At 38.3% G+C, this 22,389-nt stretch overlaps 1 protein-coding gene across 16 annotated transcripts in view; it reads left to right on the top strand.

The window, feature by feature from the left end:
* The window catches only part of SLC10A7 (solute carrier family 10 member 7), a 143,457-nt gene that overhangs the window by 72,564 nt on the left and 48,504 nt on the right, over positions 1 to 22,389 (top strand). For 13 of the 16 annotated variants that reach the window (XR_009741267.1, XR_009741268.1, XR_009741266.1 and 10 more), the window contains one exon: positions 21,540 to 21,575. The exons of 2 other annotated variants lie outside the window; for them this stretch is intronic. Coding sequence is in view for 8 of the 14 variants with exons in the window: in XM_061441185.1 (XP_061297169.1) it covers positions 21,540 to 21,575 (36 nt within the window). In the remaining 6 variants the exon portion in view is untranslated. Of the gene's footprint in view, positions 1 to 17,287; positions 19,722 to 21,539; positions 21,576 to 22,389 lie in introns of those variants that run through there. One more of the 16 variants, XM_061441255.1, reaches the window with a different exon arrangement.

Genomic DNA, 22,389 nt, shown 5'->3' on the forward strand with positions numbered 1-22,389 from the left:
ACGCATTATTCCATTGGGTATCAGATTTTGTTCAACAATTTATTTTTATCTGTCCTCTTTGTCCAAAAGGATAAATATCATGTTGGAGGAAAATCTGATACATTTTGCTAGCAGGTCTGTAATACTGAAGTGCATAATTTGGCAAGAGCTTGGGGCTATTCTCCTAGCTGTTGGACATTTTACGTCACTCAGCCACCAGCGGTACATCTTGATTCATTAGAAAACAGTGAATGGGTAGGCTTTGTTTTCTCTGTAGCCTGGAAATGTTCACTCAGAGAGCAGTGTCCATTATGGTGCCTTAGCTGTCTGCGTAAGAAGCTTATGCACTGTGCTGAGGCAATGGGTCAGCAGAAAGAAAGCATCTAATTGCTAACAGAGATGACATGTCTCAAATAATATTCAGACTGACCGAGCGGTCTTGGAGGTTGTAGCTGCACATATGTTCACAGAGGCTGGTACTATGGAGGTATTTATTTCTAGATTCTGTGCCTGAGTTACTCAGAAGAGAACTTCAGTGCAAAGGGAGTTGTTGTGCCAGTTTGGCCTTTTCGCTTCTTTTGTGAACTCACTGTTCTTTCATAGCTCTGTCTGCAGTTTATTAGGGAGCTTTTTGTTGGATCCATTACTCTTCAAAGATTTAATTAAATTGAACAGTGTAATTAATCTGTCATCTTAATTTCTAAAATTCTCCTACTGTGTAGGTAATAAAACAACAGAGATTTTGTGGCTGCTCAGTTGTACTGTGAGTCTGGATAGAAACAAAGATACGTACTTTTGATGAAAATAAGTTTATACATGGGTGGCTGAGACTATTGCAGCAAAATAAAATCTGTTATACTGGGACTGACTGGCTATTCTTTCTCTCCCAGTGGCCAAGAGCAATGATTTAAGGAACACTTTATTTCAAGTTCAGGGAATTTGTATATGACACTTCCTCTGAAATTCTCACACTCTCCATCTTTTTATTTCCTGAGCTGTAATTTCTGTGTATGTAATAAGTTTATCTGTGTGAGCGTCTCCTATTTTCTCTTCAACTCACATGCATCTGTTTGTAAGTATAATTCGTCTATTAGATTTAATGGCAGATGGTTCTGCCATATCTTCATATTTTGACTGTTCTTATGAGCATAACTAAACAGGCTCTCTGACTTCACAGCAAACATCAAAGAAAAAAGCACTGCCACATGTTAATGTGAAAGGTTAGCAAGTGTGCATTGTTCTCTACTAAATTATTTTGTTCTTGTAAGTCAAAGTTAACTAGTTCAGAAATTGTTTTCTTTTAATAGGTGGATCCTCTTAATTGCATTACTTCTGATATTCTTACTGTTGTTGGGATGGGAAATACTTTTCAGATACATGCATATTTAGTCTTTCTGGGCCACTATAAGCTGGTTGAGATAATAGGTTTGGGTTTTTGTTTGTTTGTTTGTTTTTTTTTTTAATCTTTCAGTCACTAAAGAAAAAGAAATTAAGCACAGTGCTTATTAAAAATCATTGCTGATCCTTTCAGTGTATGTTTACTATTTTTTAGCATGTGAGTGCTAACAGGACACATAACTTGTATGATCTGTAGAGGGGACAAAGAGGAGGAATTCTATGAAATACCTAATGCCAACGTAATGTTTTAGTCTGCACATTCTTTAGTTCAAATACAACTAGTTTTATTGATGTATTTCCCTTGTATCATTGGATTGTCAGCTCAATTTTCATAAAGTTACATGTTATGTTACAGCTTGAAAGCCTGAAGGTGTGTAAGTGTTAGCACAGTGTTTTGATCTAGAAGAGCAGGTAACTAGCATGTGTGCAGTCTGGTTAAGAAATGGGATGAAGGGATACCCGATAGAGATGTGGCTACAAGGTTCAGCAGAGAGGGAGTCTTAGTTTATGAAGACAAGGCAGGACTAAAACTCCCACTTGCTGATGACTCATTCAGGTGTCTAAACACATAGACTAGAGCTATTCTGTATTCCATTTTCCAGTATCTGCAGGCAGGGGCCAGTGACAGCTGAGAATAATTTTTTCAGCTTGTACAGATCAAACATAAACAAAAGTGAGCTCTGCATATGAAACAGTTGCATCTCTTCCCCTTTCATTCCTCTGAACAAGGCAAGGTTGCATCAGTTTGCTTATCCGTACTTTAACCATCCATGTGAGCCTGAATGTGTTTGCAAAGTGCACTGGGATAAAGATAAGCTGCTTTCTCTCTTATTTCCTACACCTGATGTCCAGGTGGTTAAATCTGTAATGCAAACATGAGCTGCAGAAGTTGAGATAAGCTGGTGAATTAAATAAACTTGAACTTCCTTCTGTGGCCATGGTTGGCAGCACAGAAGGGAAAGCAATGTTTGGCCTGAAGCATACAAAGAAAATACTGTTTGCAAATTTGAATGACTTAATACATGAAAGGGTATGGAAAGTAAGAACCTGAATTTATTTTGTTATTCAAGATACATTAGTAGGATAATGAAAAAGTTTAATTAGTGGTACTTATACTGTGTCTGCAAAGCCTACCAATTTCTCCCTTAGCCTATACAATTTTAAGGCAGCAACACAAGTTGAATCCTGATTTGACCTTACGTGCATCACTGTTCAGCTCAGTGGTTTCCCTATAGAAAGAGAAACTGACACTGCCTCACTTGAATTTTCTTCAGTCAATATGAGTGTGGCACAATACAAATTATACAGTAGAACAGTGTTAAAGAAAAGCTTATCTATTGATACAGATGGCTAGAGAAGCAGGTTTTTTATCTAAGAGCTTTCAAAGTATTCTTTACAAGTGAAATGGGGCCCCATGGAATGAATTGTGTGTTTTGTTACTTTTTTAGATGCAGATATTCTTTTCAGCCGGCTTTAGTATTGTAGAATTCCTCTGTATAAAAGTTTATAGAGTAAATGACTGTTACTGTACATCTAGTAGGTAGCTATATAAAAATATTTATGCATATATTTCTGTAACTTTCAGAACAAACCCTCAGAGGTTATGTATTGTGCAAGTCTACAGCAGCAAAACCGTTAATTTGCCTGACTAGAAATATTAACCATACTATATCAAATAACTGCCAGGAACAATTCCCCACCATTTCCCGTGACTTCATTTTAATTGATTTTTTTAAACTTCCAGCTTCTGAGATTTTGTTTACTCTGACAGAATGTTTATTAAATGTGTAAAAAGAAAATTGTTTTGTAAATTGTTTCTGAGGGTGTTTTTATCTTCTATAAATTGGTGGCTCATTTAACATTTTCCATCTACCTTTGTTTTCCACCCCTGTGCTCTGCCTCATTTGTTTTCTTATTGGATTTGGTGATTAAATACTGATCAGCTGCTGGTCTGATCAGCTGTGCATATTGCTTTTTTTTAAACATTGTTCATATACACCCTGAGGACAGGGTTACATATACAGTTATGAACAGTGTGAGGGGATGTTTAATGGTACCATTTGATCTGTTTTACAGATGATGGTGAGCTTGACAATGAACATTTGTAAAACTGATTATTGAAATAGATCTCTCTGGTAACAGCAGAAATAAGTGACACACAACTGTCCAAAAGGGCTGTTGGTTGGTTGCTTTACATTGCAGAGCTATAGTTTGTGCTTCAGGCCTCTGATGCTGAACAGAATATTGATAATATGGATTTGTTAATGAGGATTTTTTCTCTTTTTTTTTTTTTTTTCTCCTCTCTTAAGATGCTATGTATTTGATTGCAGTACAGTACAGTCTGTCATGTATTGCTGTGAAGATTCATGAAGGAACATGGAATTAACCTTTAAATCTAAACGATTATTTTCTCTTTGGAAAGCAGTGATAACTTGTGCAAGTGTAACATTACTGTTAAGTGCTATCTCTGGATCATTTGAACAAATCAGGATAGTAAAGGAAATCCTCTCAGGATTTAGACTGTACTTCAATTGGAATGCTAGTCTGTTTGCTGGAAGATATACTATTTTATTTTTGCTTGAAACAATTATTTCTGAGTAGCCAAATCCTGTGAAATGACTGGAAGTTTAACAGAACAAGAGACATCTGAAAAACTGGTATTGTGTACAGTCCCAATCATGGGAACCGTGATGAATTTATAACTTTCGGTAGTTAGTGACAGGGCTAACTTCAGCACTCCATGATTCAAATCTAGTCCTATTCTAAATCCACTGGAATAAGTGTATTTGCAGCAGTGTAAAGCAGGAACATCACAGAAGTGAAATATCAATTTTCATTTGTTTGCCTGTATGAGTGGTGCCTACTGACTCCAGTGAGAGCCCTGAAGAGTAATGCCAGAGTTGGATTTGTCCTTTAATCTTTTACCTCTGTTTGTGAATGACATTCAAAATTAGCTGAACAGTTAAATAATTTTGTGAAGTGTTGGCTCTTCCAGGGACAATTTAAATCTTTTTGCTGGCTTATGGACAGTACTGCTGGTCTGATAAAAGTAAGTTGGTTTGCTGTCAAGATTTCAAGCATAATTCTTGATACACTGAGACTTTCTGCAGATACAGTATGTGAGATAATGAGTCTTAGTTCAGGAATGCAGTTGCCATTTTAAGTAAGCATTACTAACTTTCTGCATGCTCTGCAAAGTCATGGTAGGTAAAACTTTTTAAAGTACCTAGTCTGATTTCAATGGGATTTTCATTCCTAAGCACCTTATTATCATATTTATTTATTTATTTATTTTAAATGCCTCTAGACACCTCTGTCTGTCCTTAGTGAAATAAGTAGCTTTAAAATATCCAGTCAGTGGGAGTTCTGCATCTAAGGCACTTGATCTTTGATAATCTAAGGAGCTAGGTGTGGTCAAGAGGAATATCATTTCACTTCATTTTGAAGTGCTTGAATATGTGGTAGGTGTTCAGAGGTATTCCTTCACTTGCTCTTGCTTCCAACTGCTGATGGATAATTTTTTTTATTGGTTCTGTAATGTAAAAACAGGTTCTAGAAAATGAAATCCATCCTTTGGTAAATGACCTGATAAGGCAAGTGTTCATCACTATGTGTAGAAAGCAAATGCAGAGGTGCTTTTCTCAGTGAAGATGCAGCAGCTCTGGGCATGCAGAATCAAGAAATATTAGGCACCTCTGTCATTTTACTAAAATCTTATTTGGTAGCTACAGACTTTCTTACACTTGGATTATGAGATTTTATTGAATACATCTTCAGAAGCTCAATTCTACTCTGGTAGCACTGTAGGCACTTCAACAGTTATGTCTCTACCCTTTGATTGTGTTTGCTAATTTTATTTCTTGTTTTTTCTTGAGACTTTTCTTGTGATGTTTAGAAAATGCACAAGTGCTAGGCAATTAGGCCATATTTGCTGAATAGCTATGTATGCATCTACATTGCATACTACTACTCAGGTTGCAGCCAAACACAAAACCTCATAGCCAACTCTGTACCTAGGTCTTGCAGATTCAGTGCTTCTGCATGTGTTACACTAGCTAGGCTCATCTTTCCTCGTGTCTTAGCTGGTAGTTCCTTCTGACCCAAGTAAAATAGATGAATACAAACCAGTACTGAAATCTTCATAACTTCAACTGGATGATCTGAAAGGTCTTAATTGCTTCTGTGATAATAGGGGTCTTCTGTATATTGTGTGGAGAAGCATCTAACTTCAGGACCCAAGTTAGATTTCTGATGGAGTTTAAAACAAAGCTCTCTTAACCATATGTGAAAGTTATATGTGTTAATATTAAGGGGTCAAATATCCTTCCCTGCTAATGCTGTGTTTAACAGAGTAGGTTCTACCGTAATATGAACTGTTAATAATTTATCTTGCACATCTATTATTAGAGTTGTAGAAATAGGCTCTAATTAATTTGTGTTTTTTCCATAGTTCAAGCAGCTTTTCAGATTTTTTTGCATTCTTAATTTCTCAGCACAGTTGTGTTTCATAGTTATTTTCTGAAAATTATTTCCCTCTTTTTGTTTGAGAGGAAAAAACATTAGCCGTGGTAACTGCAATAAACGTGCTTGTATAGCGAAGGGTAAAACTTCTGTCGAATGGGGTTTACGTCATTAGCTGTCAGGGCTGCAGAAGATGAGTAGTTAACTGAGTAAGTAATGTGTAACATTATCGTTGATGGAACATTTCGTACTATTAAGCCTTCAAACTCTTATTCAGCTGTCAACACATGGGTACTTTCTAGAGCCAAATTCTCTCATGCTGTGCACTGCCTGCAGCTTGCCTGAAGCTCAACTTTGACTTAAAGTGTTGATTTCGCTTCTTTTAGCCTTGTTCTCATTTAGTGTTAAAACCTGCTTAGAGTCTGCCTTTTATTCTGTAAAGTACACATGCATGTATCATTCCTCGCACACTTCTGATGTGAAGTTAAGGGGCTCAAAAGATATGCTAGTAATCTTAATGAATAATTGATTAGAAAGGAGTCTGGTGGTGTTAATTGTGAGGTACAGCTGAGTGAATGCCAAAACAAAAGCTCTTCTAAATGTTTCCAAAAACCTTGTAAAGTCTTTAGCATTGAGCAACAGGGTCAGTGCACTGAAGTGGAATTTAAAGGAGGTTTTTCAGTGTAATGGATTTTGACTTCCCTTTGTCATGTGCCTCAGTGCATCATTGATTGAGCACTCATTTGTTAAATCAGCTGTATTTTTTGCCATTTGTCAGAGCATAGACACTTACTACAGCCTTTTTCCATTTAAACATGGGTTTCTTGTCTTAATAAATCACAAGCGTAAATTAGTTTTTATCTAAGGTGATCAGCCTTTCAAGCAGAAAGGCATGTGAGGATGGTCACAAGGAAACACTGAGCTTTTATTTTCTTAACTATTAGAAGAAAAGGGAAAGATCAGGCATACGTTTTAGCTGAAACATCGATAATTCATGTCTTTAAATCCGGCTGCAAGCAAAATTCTCAGAAATGATTTTATTTGGAAAGCCCTAAATGGTGTGCATTGAAAGAGTAGTTCAAGGTAAGCAGTGTTCAGTCATTTCTTTAAGAAATGAGCAAAGGAAACCTGAGGGTTAAGGAACAAGCAGCTTACTGTACGTTTGCAGCAATGAGAGATGCTCTGTGATTAGTGGAAAGGCTAATTACTTGGAGTATGCCGGGACACTGTAGGTGCCATGCATACCTGATTAGAGTTCTGACAGCAGGGCAGAAGAAAGAAGACCTTGAGAATGTGCCAAAAATATCCCTTTATGTAAGCAGATACTATTACCCTTGGAAGAGAATAGTCACTTATTCAGAATTGTTATTGCTGCTAGAAGTAAGTATTCTATGGATGGGCCATCAGCTTCTGAGAAATGTACATGCATGGTATTTAATACAGCAATTATGACACAATTTGTCAAATGTGGAAATGTTCATCTTGATGCTATGTGCTGGCTGGATAAATGACCAAATCAGATTTATTTGCCAACTGTCACTGCAGTTCAGGGTCTAAGCCAAGTAAGCAGTAGTTGTGAGGGACTGGACAGGCTAATGTTTGCGGTTGTTTTAATGTTGATACTAGCATTGACATTAAAAGGTGGTTTTTGGTCTTATCAAGTAAGAATTCTTCAAAAAACATATCTGTGACAAAAAAATGCAGAGAGCTTCAGTGTCCTGCTGGGTATAGGCTTAAATGTTAAATACACTTGTAAGTCAGCTCCTTGGAGGATTATACTTTTAATCTTTTTGGAGATTTTGAAGAAGGGAAAAGAAGAAAAAAAGAGATGAACAGAAAAGAAAGAGCCTTGAAACGACTGGGGAAGAGAAAAGCCAGTCATGTTGAAAGAAGAATATAAAGCTTTTCAACAGCGTAAAGTTTTAGCTGTGTAACTGCCTAGATATCATTAGAGTGAAGAAGGTGTCTTCTTCTCTGACTCCACCTCTCTTTTGAAATACACCTTTCTGCAAGGTGCCTTCTGTTTCTGGGAGGAGCTGTCAATGCTCAATGCCTTCAGGCTTGGGTCTATAATGTGCAGCAACGTAAATTTACCCCAAAGTGTCTGGTGAGTAGAATGACAGTGCATTTTCTTGTACCAGGGTGAATCATGATAATTGTGGCCATGACTTGATAAATATGTTTTGTTTTGCTGGCAAGTACACTGCAGTGATACCTGCTAACATTGCAAAGGCTGTTCTTCTTCCCCCTTCCATCAGAGCCCCCTGCTCCTAGACCCACTCTACAGGTAGCTTGCAACTTAAGCAGCTGTGTTCACTTTTGATACTGTCAGGCGCTTGGGGACAGTTTCCTTTCTTCTCTCTCGGGCTCCCTAGGCTCTATCAAAAGTGTGAATCTGAAACCAAACAACATAAAGCTTCAGTCCACATCTTTGCTCAGCCTTTACATGTACATTTTCCTGTTTTGAGTTCTTTTAAACTGCAGCTATCAGAAAGAATAAAATAGTGCATCACCTAGTAGAGTACTGAAGTGATCATCCAAGCAATTTTCTTCTCCCTGAAGCCAGACAGCCAAAGCTTTTTATTACTGACTGACTGAACTTCCTGTGTCTGTCTGTCTAGGTTGCTAGGCCACCTCGTTGTCATGATTTGTGATGTTAGAGGCTTTTGATTGTAGTCAAACCAGGAATGCTAATTTAAAGATAATATTTACATTAAAAAAAAACCTTTTACCTAAGTAAGCAGTCATGTGGGGTTTGTTTTTTTTTCTTTTTTTTTTTTTTGTTGCGTGCATGTAAAGCTGTAGTAAGCATCTGGCAAACTGATCCTGGAAGTCTTTAGTTCATGTATCTTCTCAGTAATACAGTGGTTAAAAAAGCCTTTTAAAGTCTTTAGATAGGTTGCAGTACCAATATTGGGAACCACCATCCCAAGTTATTGTTACTGCTAGCCTACAGGATGGTTATTTCTGCTCTGTGTATGCACTAGACTGATGCCCTTTGTGTCTGATCCAGAAATAAGAGGGATGATGGCATTTTTGCCTTTCATAATAGGGCCTTGGTTTGCCCACTGCAGTGTTATGCGACCTGCATTATGTGTATTTGCATTGCCCATAATTCCTTTATAGGTAAAAGAGTTATGTGTAATTGTAAATAATCAAGGCAGTTATTTTTTCACTCTATCACCTGTGTGAGAGTATGCAGCAAAACTTCAGAGAAAAAAAAAAAGGGTCTTGAGTCTTTTTCACTTGAAAATCACACTTAGAATAAAAAAGTAAACTGATAGGTAAGGATCCCTTCTCTGTTAAAACACACTTTTGATAACTAGGCAGGTAGGAGCTGTTGTATTTCTCATATGTAAGGTATCGTCTGCAGAATACAAGCAGAATCTGTATTTAACACCAAGGTAAGGCTATTTAACCCTTCCATGCTGTGTGTATTAAAAGTGGCCTGTGATAGGTAACAACTATTACTTATTAACAGCTAATACTGGAATGGATGCTGGGTTGGTGTCCTGGGTTCAAAATGGTTACGTCTAGTAGATTGCAATGGTGTATAATGCTAATTATTATGTTATGTATCATTGATTTCTGTTAGATCGATCAGGTAAACAATGCATTTGAGAACTACTTTGAAAATCAGGTCAGTTAATCTCAGGGTGGGTTAAATCTTGCTGCTCTCTCTGCAATTCCCATTTTCAGGGTGGAGATAGCAGGTGACTTATTCTACAACTTCTGTGGAAAAGTCCTGTCTGCCACCCACCAGGTGAAACAGTGCATGAAAAGTGTTAGATATACAAAACAGACAACAACCCTTGTTGGTTACAAAATCCTAGAAATTCTCAGTAAAAACTAAGGGCCTTAGGGGTATGTTTTGGCCCTTCAGCTAACAAGTTTCTGTGAACACGTGTGGTGTGTCATTTAACTGACTAATTACATTTTTAAAAGGCATGTATTCTACTTGTAGAATGAGATTTATTCTGGACACAGAGGACTGGGGCCTTTGGAAATTTAAGTACACAATGGTCTAATCCCATATTGTGAACTTCCAGCCTTGCAGTGGTTCTTTGGGGAGATCTGCGGCAAAGCCTTAGGAGTCAGAAAGGAGACACCTAGGAAGCTGGGATTCCGTGAGGACAGAGTAGACTGAAGGCTCTTGCCCTGAAAAGGGGAGGGTAGAAATCTTCTGCAACATCTTTTAGTTGTTCCCTTATTTTATCTCCTGTAAAGTAGGAAACACCTTCCAAGTTAATACTGTCTTGCCATTTGAGCTATTGGGAGCTCAAATTAAAAAAAGCCTTTCTTGTGGGGGCTGTGAGGGAATTACTTTCTCTTCATTTAGTTCCAGTCTCCCATGCCAGCTCCTTCCCTGCCTAGGCAGTTTCTGCTAGACTAGGACTGTTTTGTTTTCAGAAACAATTTTCCCCCTCTGGAAATATTCTGTTATGTTACTGAATCAAAGATCCACATTTCAGGGCAGATGATTTAAATGCAAAACCAGTATTCACACCAGACAGGGGGAAAGCAGGCTGCTTCTGACAGCAAGCTGAAGCAGCATAACCCATGGAGGAAATTGAAGTACAAAGCCAAATTTTGTTTGCTGCCCCCCTCCTTACGTTTCTTTTCCCATTTATTTATTTATTTATTTGTATGAAAGTACTTAGTTCCTTAGGTTGTCTCTGCCTGGGTTTTTAGCTTTCTACAACTTACCTGCTCTGGTACTCCCAGAGAGTGCCGACATTACCGTTCCCAGGTAAACCATGATGTACTGTCTTTGTCAGAGGACACTCCTCAAAAAGCTCACTGCAACAGACATGGGGTTCAGTGCTTGTTGCCATGCACAACCTCATAGCAGTACCCTGCCTCTCATTGTGTTTGGGTGATGTGGGCATTGCTGGTCAGCCTGAGAACCTTCCTAGGTGGCACTCCTGTCTCCTGGCAAGGATAGATGTGAGCCAGACAGTGTGGCCTTGTGGAGGTGAAATTCAGGGAGGTGAATTTTCCTTGGACCTGCCAGCTCAAAATCAGTGCAGACAGAGTGCTTTTGATGTGACAGCACTGTAGATTCAACCAGTTTCCTGCATGCTTCAAAGCGGATGTCAGCTGCTTCAGCAGGTGGAATGGGTGATTTAGGATGCTGTGCTGAGGGATAGGCTGCTATAAGCAATACCTTCGCCCAGTAGGTCATCTGTGACTTGTGCGAGAGCATGCAATTTAACAAATGCACCATTCTTTTGTCTTGAATATAAGATCTGCATCTGTATCTAGTGAATAACATATAAAAAATGAATATCTTTGAAGCGGATGGTTTAAAAAAAAAGAAACAAAACCAAAAATATTCCATGACTCATATGGCATTGATAACAAGGGCAGGGGGTTTGGCCCGTTCTGCTGCATATAAACAAACCCCTGTTGCAGATGTGCATATTGAGCACATAAAAATGTGCTGTCTACTCTATGGGGGATATCCCAAACAAAACAGAAGTTTCATACTGTCAACCCTATGTTTAGACAGTTAGGCTGGGAGACGGGTGGCTGAGCACTTGCAAAACCACAAAAGCAGGTCAGTAGGAGAAAAGAAGCAGTTTTTACTGATTGTATAGAATTAATAATAATCAGTCTAGTCATGCTGAAGTACCTGTGGGGTTAGAATTGAGAAACAACTTTTCTGCTGTAAAATAATTTGGTTAAGTCTTTAAACAGAATAAAGTTTATTTTGTAAGTAACTTATCTTTGTTTAACCAGTTAATTTATATCACATTTCTGTGGTTTTGGGTTTTTTTTGGTGGTTTTTTTTTTTTTTTTTTTTTTAACCTTAGTGTACTATAGTGTGTACTTGTAATTTTTGAGGCAGTTATTTTATTATCTGCCACAGAAAGGTGGTTTATGGTCCTTTTTCCTTATTCACAGTCATTAATAACATATTCAGCCCATGAACGATCAGCGATTTATGCACAGTTCAGTTCAGCTGAATACTATAATATCCCATTCTAATCATTAAAAACAGTTATCACAAGATAACGTTAGGTCAGAGTACAAAGTAGGCTGTTTAAATCATGTTATTGATTGCTGCTTTGTGAAGATTTTCCTCAGTTATGTTTAAACCATGCGCTTTTATTTGCTACTGACTTCTAGAAAAGATGGCCTGGCAACATGTTGTCAATTGAGATGTCTTGGTTTTGATGCCCAGTTCAAAGTAGGTACTTGGAGAGTTTCATTGTGTTTACAAATTATCTGGTTCCAGGCTTTTTGAAGGCAAGGCTGCCTCTTCAGTTATATCTTCCAAAGTGGAGAATATTTACTTATTTACTACAGAAGCTACTACGGAAGTTAATGCTTTTATTGATTAATTTTACAACTGTAGGACTTACTCTGGAATTTAGGCAGGTGTAGGGAGCAAGGAAGGTTCGAGTTTACAACTGGCTTTTCAATCAGTTTGGTTTGTGTGTGTCCTGTAGACATTTTGTAGTCTGCCACCCACCCTCCCTGGGGGGGTGGATTGGTGGTATACCAGCTGGTGTGTTCTGTTTGTAAAATGTGTGATAATCACTTCTGTAAGACTGCCGTCCTAATGTCTGTAGAAATGTATTCAGGAACACTGAGAAGAATGGATACAAGAGCCATCTCTTTTTATTAAACATTGTCTAATTCATTCATTAGGATCTGCATATTTTTTAATAATGCCATTGCATCCACTGACTCTGTGTGTATGTATTTGCATTCATTAAGTTTCTTCTTCAAGAACAATTTTGAGACTAAACTTACTGGATTCCTGGGAAAAAAAAAAACAACCAAACAACAAAACAAAACAATTTTTTTCTTCCCTCTATTTAAACCATGGTATTTGACTCCTCTTGAGTATGTATTCATTATCTTAAAATAGAAACAACCTCCCCTCCCTGTGCTCAGAATCAACATTACTGTTGAATTCCCAGGCCTAGGAGAATACTGGTTGCATTACAAGCAAATAATTTTCCAGTCTCTATGGTGGAAGAAACTGTCAATTAGTATGAAAAGGGTTAATTGTTACTACTTTTTAAATACCCCTTTGTTTTGTCTATACTGTGTTTGCAAAAGAAGACACAATCAAAAGGCAAACCTGTGTTTTTGTTCCTTTTCAAAAATCCCTGACAAGCCCATGACACAGGCTACTGCTGTAGCTGTACATTTCTATTCATTATTGATGACTTGGGGCCAGGCAGGCAGCACAGAACACAGGCAGTATAGATTACCATGTTGGGGGCTGGGTTTTGGGGGGGTTTGTGTATACACATGTGCACGCACACACATATGTGTGCATTTTGGCTGGGTTTGGCTTTGAATTCCTCAGTTCTGAGAGGAAATCATATCTGAGAATAATAGTGGAAACAGATTGAATGAAATTTCTGATATGTTTTAGTAAAACAATTGAGGGCACTAAGACTAAAGGAAAAAATGAATGTATGAGTGAGCTCACTCTCAAACTAGTTATTGATAGCTTAACTTTCCAGCAGACTTGGAAATGAGCCTGAAGGGTCCTGAGCATCTTTTACTCTGGGGGATTTTGGAGGGCATGCCTTACCATACAGAGTGTAGTTAGCACCTTGGCTGATGAGACGTTTTCCTGACACCACCGTTGTAAGCTGTCTAATTTATCTGTAACAATAGTTATAGAATAAGCATGCAGTTGATTTGTTGGAGGGTGCGGGGGAGAGGGAGAAGGGGGTTGGGTGGTATCTCATTTCATGGACACCACAGACCAAACCAACAGTTTGGGTGAGTGTGAGAATTATGCCATCACTTTAGTGGTACATTTTAAGTCGTATTTCTGAATAGCAGGTCACCAAGAGACCCTTACAATGCTAAGAAAGTGTTTTACTCCTACAGATTCATAATTAATTCTTACAGGTTTTTATTGCCACAACACTCCTGCCCATTATATAAAGTTTTTATTTTCCTCCATATGTCAAGGAAGGGTTGTACAGTGTTTTGTACTTGCACTGTTTGAGGTTCTTGACTTGAAGAAAAAGGAGGAAGATAGTGGTTTATTCAAACATAGTGTTTACATAAAAAAAAAAATGGAATGTGCTTTGGTTCATATATTGATTCTTTTTTTATACAGAAACTGTTACACTTAAATAGTTTCAAGTTACAATGAAAGCCATAGAAAGACATGAGTAGAATCAGGTTTGATAACTGTGGTATTTTTCTGTGGCATTTGTCCTAGGTTTGATATCAGATTTCTGTAATTTTTCAAATAAGTTTCTGTTTTCTTCCACGCAACAGATTATCATGGCAGGAAAAGTTCATTCACAGTTTTTTAATTCAAAGCTTACTGTGTTAAAATGTATATATTTTTTAAACCTTTCAATGGAATAAAATACTGACTGCTAGAGGATGATCGGGTCCAGTTTACAAGGAAGCACAGAGGAGGTTTTAAGGGTGTTTTGTCTTCGGACATCACTGTTTCAATTCTGCTTTACATGTAGAACCCTTTAAAGTAAGACTGGTGTAGAGCATAAAAACTGTTTTCTCTTGTTTTGGGAAGGAGAGCTGAGAAGCTATTCCAGTGGAAGAGGGGCGCTTAGCTGTTCCAAAAAGCAGTGTCAGTTGAAGCAGAATGTTTGCTTGGTGTATTCCTTCCATACCTGTGGTTCTGGTTTCTGTTGCTGTGACTCAGTACTCTTAAATGTGTTTGAAAATACGGGAACAACTATGTGGCTAATTTATTTTAACAGTAGAACTTAGATTTTTGGAGGCTTTTTCCCCTGGAAGGTCCCACAGCACCATCTAGTGTGCCATCCTTTTGTACTGCCAGATGGTTTTATGACAGCAGAGGTGCTGAGGCTGGCACGATTTACTAGTAAAGTCGTCTTAGTAATTAAAATTAGCATTTTCTAGTTATTCGACATAGATCCAAATGCAGGAGAAATTTAAATCCTTTTTAACTTTCTTCTGCAAGAAAAGAGACTTAAAAATTAGGTGGAAAAATAATTTCTAAAATATGTATGTTACTGCATTTCCGTTTTTTTTTACATATAAAACAAAGGGGGAATTGTGGTGCATCCTTTACACTGTACTAACATACCTTGCACTAAAGATACACCCCAAAGCTGCAAGTTTATTATATCCTTATTAAACGTTAAATCCTTTATTGAGAAAGGGCCATCCTTACACCTACAGACACCCTAATCCTACAAATTGTGCCTTTCCTCCTCAGTCCCACTGAGGTCATGGTATATGGTGTGGGAGCCTGCCTGCATTGTAGAAATGGCAGGATTGTGTCAAAGTGATTTTTGCAAAGACGGGGATTGCTCTGAGAAACGAAAGGGTGTAAATGATTGAGAAGTTCTTTTCTCCCTTTTATGCTGCCTCTAGGGAGGGCCTACCTAATAGCAGTTTATAAATTCAGTTCTTATGCTGACATACAGAATAATAGAGATCTTGTTCTCTGCTGACACCACATGAGAAATAAATTTGAATAGGAAGAGACAATGGTTTAATGAGCTGGAATTAGGAAAAGTATTGCGCACATGAGGAAGTTTTTAAAGATTCTCATTGAGGAGAGTGTTAAGGGAGAGGAAGGATGTTTTGAAGCAGGAATTATGGTCAGCAAAAGCAGCTGAAGAGGAAATTGGAAACAGTTGGAGCTACAGGCTTGCCAGTATCATTGAATGCACTGAGGATGTTAACAAGACAGCTGACTTGAATGTGTTGCACAAGAGAGAGGAAACAAAAAGTTGCAGGAAGGTGTTACAAGTTTTCATGAGGAATACAGTTTGATCCCATTCCAGGGATTTTTCCATCATTTCCCTCTGTCACACACAGTGCTGCAGAGCTGCTGCAGTAGCAGGTGCTTGCAGCACTTGGGAAGTACAGCCAGAAGCGGTTTCCCCAGCAGCAGCCCCCCATCTATTGTAAGAGCTATTCCACACTCTGCCAGACAGTTCCTACTCTCCCATCTAACTGAATTTCATTTAGATGTTCTTAAAATATTGCTAATACAGGCTATGAGGTTTCGGGATATTTGATGAAAGCCCTGATTTTTAACTGTGATTTAGACTTTTGCTGTATTTTGTACATCATGCCAGATATTATTTCAGTATCACCTGCAAAGTCCCAAGAAGTTTTTATAGTTTCTTTAAAACTTCAGGTGCTTTACTGCTGTGTTCTAAAATGCACTGTTGCTGCATAAGAACGTTTCTAATGTGTTGAAGATGCCCTCTGCTGGGGAGCCAGGCAAACTAGGCTTGTATGGAGTTTTACCTTCCTGAAATACTCTTTTCATACTTTTGGCTTAACTCTCAATATGATACTGGAACCAGCCTTTGGCTGGTTATCCAGGTATGTGAAAGTCCTGTTTCAGCAGCAGGAGTCGTTCTTTATATGATGTCTAAAATTAAAGTTACTGCGCAGTAGTTGGGCATGGGCCTATAAATCAAGTATATATATGTGTATATATATATGCTTTTATTCAAGAGGATGCATAATGTAGTAGTACAGTAATAATCAACATATTACACGGGTGTTGTGATGTGGCATTGTGGATCTGTGACCAGTCTGAGGGGTGAGGGTAGGGGGAAGTCTTGTTACTCCTTCATTTGAATAGACTTGGGAGTTGGCTTTGAGTGCTGTAATGGTCTTTACATTCTCAGTCGTGTTCTTGAAAGCACTGAACAATAAGCTCTTTGACCTTTAGAAGAGCCCACTTTTTTTCTTTTGTGGTCGTATCAGATCTTTTGAGAACATGCCTTTATCTGTATTTCTGTCAAAGCTCTCTCTTGCTCACAAACATACCGAATTCAGACCTAGAAGTACTTTTCTAGGGGCAGGGTTCTCATTTTGTAATGTAAAACATTATAAAGTAATCTGCAAATTTCAAAATAAAGATTTTTTTTTTTTTAGACGAAGAAACCCAATTCCAAGCTCAAAAGCAAGGAAACAAAAGACAAGAAGAAATAGAAATAATAAGTGCTTCAAGATAAAGTTCTCTCATGTTGTAATCAGAAAAACTGCAAGGATTTGTTTGTTTAGGGGGTGGGGACAGGCTGAGTTTCTTTGTTCTTTCTTTACCAAAAGTGCCAGCGATGCTTGAAATAAACCCATATGAGAAACGGTGCTGTACACAGATGAAGATTTAATTTCAGTTCTCATTCGTGCTTGTTTTCTGATGAAATTATCCGCAGTTCATAGCCATTTTTCTCGTACATTGCTCCATCAATAGTAGTGGAAATGTTGCCCAGTTAACTTTTCACTGTTCAGTTTATTACTCTGGTGCTTCTTTTTGTCCTGCTCTGTGGGAGCATTCAAGAACATCTGTAGCTTTAAACATAAGTTGATAATTGATTTCAGAAAATACATGTTTGTTCAGAACCTTGATTACAAACCCTTAGTTTTCCTTTCTAGCCCTACCTCTTAAGATAAATCAGATGTGGCTTTGGTTAAGGGTTGTTTGTTTTTTTTTTTCCACTAGTAATTGCCACAAGTGTGTCATACTGATGACCTGTAAGAATGAAGAAAAATTGCATGGGAAATTTGTGTGTAAAGGAAAGGAAGGAAAATTCACATTTATTTCATGCCTCATTACAATAATCCTTACTTGTCTTCTACCATGTGTCCCTCTGGATCTGTGCCCACCTTCCTCTTACTATTTGCATAATTTCTTTCTTAATGATTTGCCATCATAGTTTCACATCCATTATGTTACTTCCTTTTGCTGTCCGATTTGGCAATCAATTAAGTGTATTGATTCTACATAGTCTTTTGGAGAATAGACACCTTTTAATAGCTGCTGTACAGCAATGCTGTACTGGGTAAAAACTATAGAAAATCTCTTAACATCTTTATCTATACAAGACAAATAACAATTAAATGGATTTCCCACTACATCCCTGCTGTTAAAGTATATATTTATGCACATGCTCACATTCACAAACCTGTATTTAAGCTCCCTTAATTAAGACATGTTTCATGATCTTTACTGTAAAAAGAAATGTGTTTACAGATATGTGACTGTTCAGATTCCTATGTAGTATCAGTGTCTCAGGTCAGGCTGAGATTTTTTTTCTTCCGCTTCCTCTAAAATCATTGGAATGTATTCAGTCAATCTTTCACATCAGAGGTGTAAATGGATTTCTTGAAAGTTTTTCTGCTGCTAGCAAAGGGCAGTCACTTTACAACTCTGCCTCCATTGTGGGCAGCAGTCGGAAAGCTTAACACTCCACCCGAACTTTGAAGATGCTAAAACTGTGTAATGACCTTGCATTCTCAAGGGCAGATGCTCAGCTTCTGCTGGAAGTGCTAATCTACAATCTGTTTATCTCCATACACTATGTATTTGACAGTACTTGCCTGGAAAGCAAGGCAGGGAAACGTGTAGTCAAATTTAGTTATTCTTTCTTCTCTGATGGTGTTAGTGTCCAGTGGATTTAGAAATTTTAGCCTTTATTTTAATTTTTAGCTCCCTTTATCCTTCCTTTTCAGCTTGTCAGTCTTAGAAAGCAACCACACTGCCAGTGTCAGAATATGCCTCATCTTTTTGAAGCCTCTGCTAGTGCCTGAGCTGGACCATGCAGACTAACTTTTTTTCCATCTTTTCTTTATTCTGAATCAGATTATAGTTTTACCTTCAAAACATAAACAGTTGTTTGTACTTTCTATCAGTAGGCTTTAGACTCAGTGTGCTCTCTGTATTATTCTTTAGTGGGTATGAACTGAGATGCATCACATAATTCTTATGAGCATATTGAGGAGCATGTTTCGAATGAAGACATAATGTGTTGAAGCCAGGTGGTGTGTGCAGAGAAAGGCAGTATCTGTTAGATATACTAGTCATGTAAACGCTTCTTCAGATCTGGAACAGAAACCTCATTCGAAGGAGTTTGCACATAAAAGCATGTCAGTGTTTGCAGGTACCATAAAAATGAGCTTTACGTGCCCAGAGTTTGTTCTTTACTAACTCTGTTAGTCCGCCTGATAAGAGATGTTCCCTCCCCTAACAAATCTTGCCTTGCTTGCACCTGTAAACCATCAGTCACCAAAGCATTACTGACTGCTTTAATGTAATCTCTGTGGTTTTTCAAACTGGTGTTCCTTATCAAAATAAAACATTAACATCAAATTAAGCTGATTTGGCAACAGCATCTATTTTTTAATACGAACTTGTCTGTTCTGTCGGGCATTTGTTTAGCTTCCCAGAGGATTGTGTATGTGTTGCAAATGTCAGAATTCAACCTTGTAAATCTTTTCTGTGGTGAAGCAATGGGAAGCTTGCTTCTGATTATTGAGATCACTGGGTTTAACAGTAAAAGTTTTTAAAGAATTGCTAGAATTGACCTTTTGAATGCTAGGTTTTCAAGAAGCTTAGCCAGCAATCTATTTAGGATGTATACCATGATTTTCTTCCTCTCTGCTTACAGAATTAGGAAGAAGTGTTATTGTCAAAGTGGTAATGTTTCCTTTTGTGATGTATGCTTTGATTTAGCAGTGGCAGTTGCCCATTGAGTTAATATCACCACACTTCTAAAGCAAATTTACACCAAGTCACAGGCCCCATGCCAAAGAGGAAGAACACCATCTTTGTTTATCATCAAAAGAAAGGGGAAGGTTGTTTTGGTTTTTATCTTAGCATTTTTTGGTAACGTATAAAATTGCTGTAAAATGTACTGAGGCATGGAGCGTGTAAGAAACGACTAATGGTGCTGAATCAATGAGTTCCTTCAGGTTTAGAGAAGACCTGGCTAAACTCACCAGCTGTCAGTGTACTCTCTTCTTCCTACACTCAATGCTCATTTGGAGTACAGGATGTTTTGGCATATCGCCTTCCACTCCATCCGTGCTTCTCTTTGCTCATTGCGAAGGTCTGAAGGTGGAACCCTGCTGCAGTGGTGTTCTGCCATCCCAAAATTACAAGGCACTTAGGGAATACTCAGGCCCTTGTGAAATGTAGTTGCCAATGGGAAAAGGGGGAGAAGGGGAAAGTCTGGCTCACGTATTCTTAGTAGCAGTTCATACAGGTCGGAGTTGGGTTCTGATGAAATGACTGTTGCATCTACATTAGACAGATCTTACTGTCAGTTCTTCCTTCTAAGCATCATAGATGCTACTGTACATAAGTATCAGATCAGCTCTTGGTGCCTCCTCCCTTCCTTGGCTTCTGTTCTTCTACAGCTGGTATACTTGAACACTTACATTTCCTCATAACTGTTATCTGCATTTTGGTTTAGACCTCCCTGTAAACTGTGAGTGACTCCCTGAAGCAATTCTTATTGCTGCTTCTTCTTGTCTTTCTAGTCTTTTATGACCTGTCTCAGCTGTGACATTTCCAAAAAGATAAACGATTATGGATAGCTAGGCTGTGGGGCAGTCAGATATGGCATATATTATTTATTTCAAAATATGTTTTTAAATCCTACAGAGCCTTCAAGTTGCACAGCTTAACTGTTTCCTCCTCAGTTCTTCTTGTCTGCTACCAATTTTGGCATTTACTTGTTGCTTTTTGTTTTAAGAGCACAATAGGAAATCTCTGTGCCTTATGGGCTGTCTGGATCCATGACTTTTTATGGACCCAGAAAACAAATACAAAAATAGTCATGTAAGGTTTTTCTGTATATTAGCTTCCAAAAGACTGAAGTAAGGTTGTGTTGCTCAAGGTTAAATGAAAAGCAGAGACAGCTGGTTTTTTTTGTTTGGTTGATGGGGTTTTTTTGGTTTTTTTTTTTTGCTTGGAGAAAAAAAAACAGAAAATAAGCATCATTATAGACGAATGTGAGCAAGTTTTGGACTTCTGTTCATTAAACAATAAAGTTTGTGAATAGCTGAAAGACTAGTTTTTCTTGAGGCATATCTGGATGAAGAATAGTCTTGGGTCAGAGAAGTTCTGAGCAAGCTTTGTGAACTCGCATGCATTAAATGATAGAATCATTTTATTGAGCAATAATAAAATATTGAAGTCAGATGGAAGGATGGTGGGGAATTGCTGTTTGCAGCTCTGAAACTGATGCATGTCATGTTAACTCCCAACCCAAAGAACTCATTTTAAGATTTGCTCTCATGAAAGTTAAAATTTTCTGTTTTGTCCAATCATCAGCTTGAAACCTGTTCCTTGTCAGTAAAGACAACAAATCTTTTTGCTTGCGTCTGCCTGGGGGATGTGAAAAGCTGAGGTGGTCCTGTGTGATTAAATCAGATGAAAGACTTGCCTTCTACCAGTGAGACGCAAAGTCTAATCAAGTGAAATGAGTTTTGAGATCTCAGCTCATTTCCTTGGGGAATATCAGTTTACATTACACAGTCAGGACACCTAATTCATCATGGTTGATGCGGCTTTTGCTCAGAAGAGGACCTGGGACTGGGTAGCATGGGACTTGATCACAAGTACCCCTCTAAGGAGGAGCAGCTTAGTCAAGTTAAGATACAGTACAGTGAGGGGAGAGCCTTAATATGATTTTTAAAATAAATGATCTATATTTCTGTGTATCAGATCTTTTAGAATAGAGGGACTTAGGTGCAAAATGGAGAAAGCTAGAGGTAAAAAAGGTATAATTTATAAAATGATCGGCATACAGATGTTAAAGAGCATACACCATGAAGAGGAAAGCTGAAATTATTGTTACTTAATTTCTATGATGTTGAAAGATGTTTTTATATTTCCAGGCACTAAGGTACAAGGAAATAAAGACTATTCTGCTTCCCTGACTAACAGACTCTTTTTTTGTTTCTTCCAGGGCATTGTTATAACTCCACTTCTGCTTTTGCTTTTTGTAAGTATCTTGATTTTAAGATGTCTTTTTACTGGCTAATCTTGCACCTCTTAGACAGTATTTTTAAGATACTGCCCTGGGTTCAGCAGTAGCAGTCATTTTTCTCCTTCTTAGTAGCTGGTGCAGTGCTGTGTTTTTGACTTTCAGCCTGGGAACAGCACTGATAACACCGATGTTTTTAGTTGTTGCTCAGTAATGTTTACTCTGACCAAGGACTTTGTGAGTCTTATGCTCTGCCAGGGAGGAGGGGAAGCTGGGAGGAAGCAGAGACAGAACACCTGACCCAAACTAACCAAAGGGGTATTCCATACCACAGCACATCATGCCCAGTGTATAAACTGGGGGCAGTTACCGGGAAGGGCTAGATCACTGCTCGGGTCAGGCTGGGTATTGGTCAGTGGGTGGTGAACTGTTGTATTCTCTTCCCTTGTTATTTCCCTTATCATTATTATTATTGTTGGTAGCAGCAGTGGTTTTGTGTTATATCTTAGTTACTGGGCTGTTGTTACCTCAACCTGTGGGAGTTACATTCTTTTGATTCTCCTCCCCATCGCTCCAGAAGGGGGGGGAGTGAGTGAGCAGCTGCATGGTTCTGGGTTGCTGGCTGGGCTTAAACCACAACAGTTCTTTTTGGCGCCCAGCATGGGGCACGAAGGGTTGAGATAACAAGAGATCTGACCAGAGTGTGTCTAATTGTATTTGTGATAAGCAGATAAGCAGTCATTGTTTCGGATTAATAGTCACTTGTCACAACGCTGATTTATTGGCTCTCAAAGTTGTTGCTCTTGATCTCGGAGTTTCAGCATGTTGTACC

This window comes from Pezoporus flaviventris, unplaced genomic scaffold (assembly GCF_033815535.1).
Source record: "Pezoporus flaviventris isolate CSIRO_AGI_PZ_B2104156 unplaced genomic scaffold, CSIRO_AGI_Pfla_v1 ptg000002l, whole genome shotgun sequence".
Classification (NCBI taxonomy): Eukaryota; Metazoa; Chordata; class Aves; order Psittaciformes; family Psittacidae; genus Pezoporus; species Pezoporus flaviventris.